General features: G+C 33.1%; 1 protein-coding gene across 1 annotated transcript; it reads right to left on the reverse strand. All coding sequences in view use genetic code 12, as the record gives it.

Annotated features, from left to right (window-relative positions):
• Positions 1 to 784: 784 nt before the first annotated feature.
• On the reverse strand, positions 785 to 2,497 carry MDR1 (Mdr1p; the record flags this gene model as incomplete). The annotated part of the gene is made up of 1 exon (XM_049404902.1): positions 785 to 2,497. The coding sequence occupies one exon, from the start codon at positions 2,495 to 2,497 to the stop codon at positions 785 to 787; it is 1,713 nt and encodes a 570-aa protein (XP_049266560.1).
• Between the last annotated feature and the right edge of the window lie 2,044 nt (positions 2,498 to 4,541).

Raw genomic sequence — 4,541 nt, forward strand, 5'->3', positions numbered from 1 at the left:
GTATTAGAGTTCTATGTATAGATAATAAACCTGGAAATCTCATTATATTAAATTAGTATCAATATATTCCTGATAAGTAATTTTTGAAATAGATAGGCTGACAGCCTTAGCTACTCTTTCGATTAGATGACTAAAAGTATCGTTTGAGGAAATTTCTATGGTGCCATCAANATGTGACGTAACCCTCACAACACATCAAGGTTGAATACCAACAATTCAAAATTCTCGAAAACCTTTGTGATGACAAATTGATAATTTTAGTTCCGGGAGTGTTTAGTTCTTTAATTGGATAGATATTACTAGAGGTTTGGAACTATAGGGACATCAGAGAGAAGTGGTTTCTTCTGATCTATAATTAGTTGCAAAAAATTCTGACTACAACATAAGGTTCCGTAATATGTGATCAAAAACCAATGGACGTTGTACGATGTATTCCTTTTAAGGAATGAAGATTTGGAAAAGTATACTAATCTCAAACTTCACCACACGCAAAGCAATGTTAACACAATAGAAATACCTTTGACTTCAAAAATCGCAAGTCCCAAAAATGTCGGTGATATGAACACATAAATATTAAAGAACAGATACTTTCAATCCAATAATCGATTCAATATTACAACAAAAGAGGTATTCAAAAGGGAATAAAAGCGATATGATTAATATATCTAAAAAAAAGTAGCATAAAATTAAGAACAATTCTATTAAAAAAAAAAAATTAAAAAATAAGAAAATATATACCCAATTAATCTAATCCATACGCATTATTAACTCCTTTCCTGTACTCTTAAGAACCTAGAGCATACTTAGATCTAGCTCTCAACTTAGGACCATTCAAGTAAAACAAGACTGGTATGGCCACCATTGCCAGAGTAATGAATCCTAAAACACTCGAACCCCAACCAACTGGGAATTCTTTAGTTGCCAAATTATTATATAATGGTCTACCAAATAATGGGAAACAACCAGCAACAGAGCTTCTAAATAAGTTATTACCAGCAAAGATAGAACCAACATATTGGAAAGAACCAGCAAGAAAACTGTATAAAGTTTGGAAAATCAAGAAACCACCAGCAGAGAAAATGGCAGCACCAATTAAGGGACCAATCCAATGAGTATGGGTAGTAGCGGACCAACCAAAGATAAAAAGACCAACTGGCATACAGATACCTCCAGCAATAGCTAACGGCATGAAAACTTCTGGTTCAACTCCCTTTCCATCAAGAATACGTTGAGTGAAGATCTTTCTGATAATTTTGATATAAATAACAGCAGAAATGCCAATACCAATAACAGTGGAGAAATAAGTACAACCTAATTCAATCAATGTGAAATGACGAGCGCCAACAAAGAAAATTGGATAAACTTCAAAGAACAAATAAAAGATACTGTAGACCAAGGCAAGGTAAATATTAATCATTAAAATGACAGGTTCCATTAAGAAGATTTCAATTGGTCTCCATAAGGTATCCTTCACTATTTCATGAGTAGTTATAGCTTTGTTTTCTAATTCACCTTCAGAAGTAATCCGCTCATTACCAGTAATAGCTCTCAATCTTTTAGCTTTACGGTATAATAAAGTCTTTCCATAAGTTTCAGGTAAGGAAAAGAATAGCATAATGAATGAAAATCCACTCAAGATACACATAAACCAAAAAATCCATCTCCAACTTGCTTTCACAGTCAAGAGTGCACCAAAGAATGGACCGAATGAAGGACCACAAACACAACCAAGAGACCAACAAGCTAAACCAACAGGGATATATGCTGGTTTCAAGACTTCACTGACACTAGCACCACCAGTAGCTAAACATGGAGACGCAAAAAACCCACTCAAGAATCTCAAGACACATAATCCAGCAAAGTTATCAACTAAGGCAATAGGGATTTGTAAAATGACAAACAAAAACAATGTAGGAATATAAATTGAAGTTCTACCAAATGCAGCATTTTCTGAAAATGGGCTAAAAAGTAATGGACCAATAGCATAACCCAATACGAATAAAGTTAATGGCAAAGTAGCAACCGTTGGACCAATATGGAACTCTTCCATAATTTGATCAATACCAGGAGTATATATGGACGAACCTATATACACGGATGTAGTTAAGAATGAAATTTGGAAAATCAAGAGAGCTTTTTGATAAACGGGCCAGTTTTGAGGGTTTTCAGGATCATCATCACCGTCCCATGTAGTTAAGATATTATCATCACCAGTTTTAGTTTCATCAGAAGCAGCAGAAGCGTCTGATGATTGAGCTTGTTCAACTTCTTCCTTATCGAATCCTTCTGGATCGACAGTCTTTTCTTTCTTGTCGTTGCTGTTGTTGTTGTTGTTCGCATTCCTAGGAGATGCTATTGGTTTAATTAGTGTTTCTGCTAAATATTTTTCAGGTACTATATAATCTGGTTGTTCTTCAGGGTATGAGAATAGTTTGTGTTGCGAAAGATGATAAGCCAATCTTCCAAAGAAGCTGTCTCTAACAAACCTGTAAATCATATTTGATTATTTTGTAGTAGTTAATAGTTGAAGACAAGAAAAATACAACAGAATGACAACTGAAAAGATGAAGGAAATCTCATGCCGTATTTATAGTTGATAATGAAAATGCAATGGTTTGTCAGTTCATCCTAAAAGGCTGTTGTTAAAGCCTTACGCTGTTGCTCTTTTGAGAATATCCGGTGTAATGACTTAAAAAATACTCTATATTAAACCGTTTTCTTTCTAGAAATGTTTTCGGTGGTTTCTCAATTACGTAACATCGGATGAAATTGATTTGTCAACATTTAAGTTTTCGATTGTTGCAGTTTTTATTGGAACTCATTGTGCTGACTTATTACTTATCCTCAAACAATCTTTCCGTTCATCAGCCACTGTTTTTTTAAAAGCTTTTGAACTTGATGTCAAAAAGTAAATCAGGAGACGGTACAGTCTGATCCGCAAACCCCCTTCAAATCGGGGTTGTTTCTCTTCCTGTAGATAACAAGTTAGAGGCATTCTTACTACTTTAGGTTAAATAATAAGAAATTGAATTAAGGTTATTATGTTTCCTATTCCCATCAGGTCATTCAGTTTACTCCGTTCTGTAGCAACATGTAACTATGTTTCATGATTACTAATTAAATATTTCAAGTATTTTGTATTTCAGCAAACATATTATCTACAAATAATCACGAGAGACGATTTTTTCCCAATTTGTATAATTAATAAGTCGGGGTATTTCGTTTTACCATTGAATTGTGAGGTCTCAGTTTTTCATTGACCCCCTGATGCATTGGAATAGGAGATTAGGAGAGCTAACAAATATTAGAGTTAAAAAATTTGGATTTTAAGCTTTTTAATAACAGGACACAGATTTCCCTTAGGGGTTAAGTTTTGGATTTTAGAATTTTGTTTATTAACAAGAACGATTTAAATATGATTACAACCACAGATTAACTCAGCTTAGTTGAACGGCAGGGACTCAAGTGTCAAATATCTTTTAATTTAGTTTAAATACTTTTATATAAATATTACGATTGATCGTCCGTTTAATTCAACTTTTCCACTGCTATTCGGTATCTAGAATCGTATTTTATACTTTTGACACAATTTTACGAAGATAGTGCGAAACATTTATCCGACGACAGTCACCGTGCTAACATGACACAAGTTTTTCTTTCTTTATTTTTGTATTCTTCTGGATGTAACTAAACCTCATAACTTCCTTTATAAACTGTAAACTGAAATTTGGATAATTGTCATTCCAATTAAAACCTCTAAGGCAAGCAATCCACAATAATGATAATTTTGCTTACAAGAACTTATAAAGTTGACCATATTCCGAATCAAATCCCGCCCCACATCAACCAAAAAAAAATATATTATTTTCTCGAAAGCAATACTTGAAAAATAATTGTTGTGGATATGAAATATCACCTGACATTATGTGAGCCAAAGCCGCCACAGCCCGAGGTACAATATACATGTATATATTGCTCTAAGTTTGTCGATTTTGTTTTATTGATCCTTAGAGGATTAATACAGACAATATGCAGTCCGCAGGAATCGGATTACAACAGAAACTATTGGTATTTCTTCTTTTTTTCCAACAATGTATTAACTATTTACCATACTACTAATAAGATAAGATAAAAATTTATACATAAGTTAATAGAGAATTATAACTCTATTCATTTGAATCAATAAAATTTCTTCTTCTGTGTTAGGGCTAGGGATTGAGTCGTCACATAATTTGAAAATGAATAATTTTATGCCTCTTGGAGCTAATATACATGATATCTAGTTCTTTCAAGCGAAAACTGTTTTCCTAGATATGCCATTAGGACTCTACTAACTCCTTCTCTTCTCTATCTTTTTAGTAATCAATTTTCTAAATCATAAGGATCTATACTATTTGAGTCAATACTTACATTGTATGGTGGTGAATTTATATATATACAAGCTAAAGTGGCCGCCTAAAAGGCGGCCCACCGCTCACTGTTGAGTGAAAGAAAAAATTTAATAAGAACAAATGAATTAATACACAATAAATAACTAATAT

Source organism: Hemisphaericaspora subhashii (assembly GCF_019202705.1).
Source record: "Hemisphaericaspora subhashii strain CBS 10753 chromosome Unknown scaffold236, whole genome shotgun sequence".
In the NCBI taxonomy this organism is placed as follows: domain Eukaryota; kingdom Fungi; phylum Ascomycota; class Pichiomycetes; order Serinales; family Debaryomycetaceae; genus Hemisphaericaspora; species Hemisphaericaspora subhashii.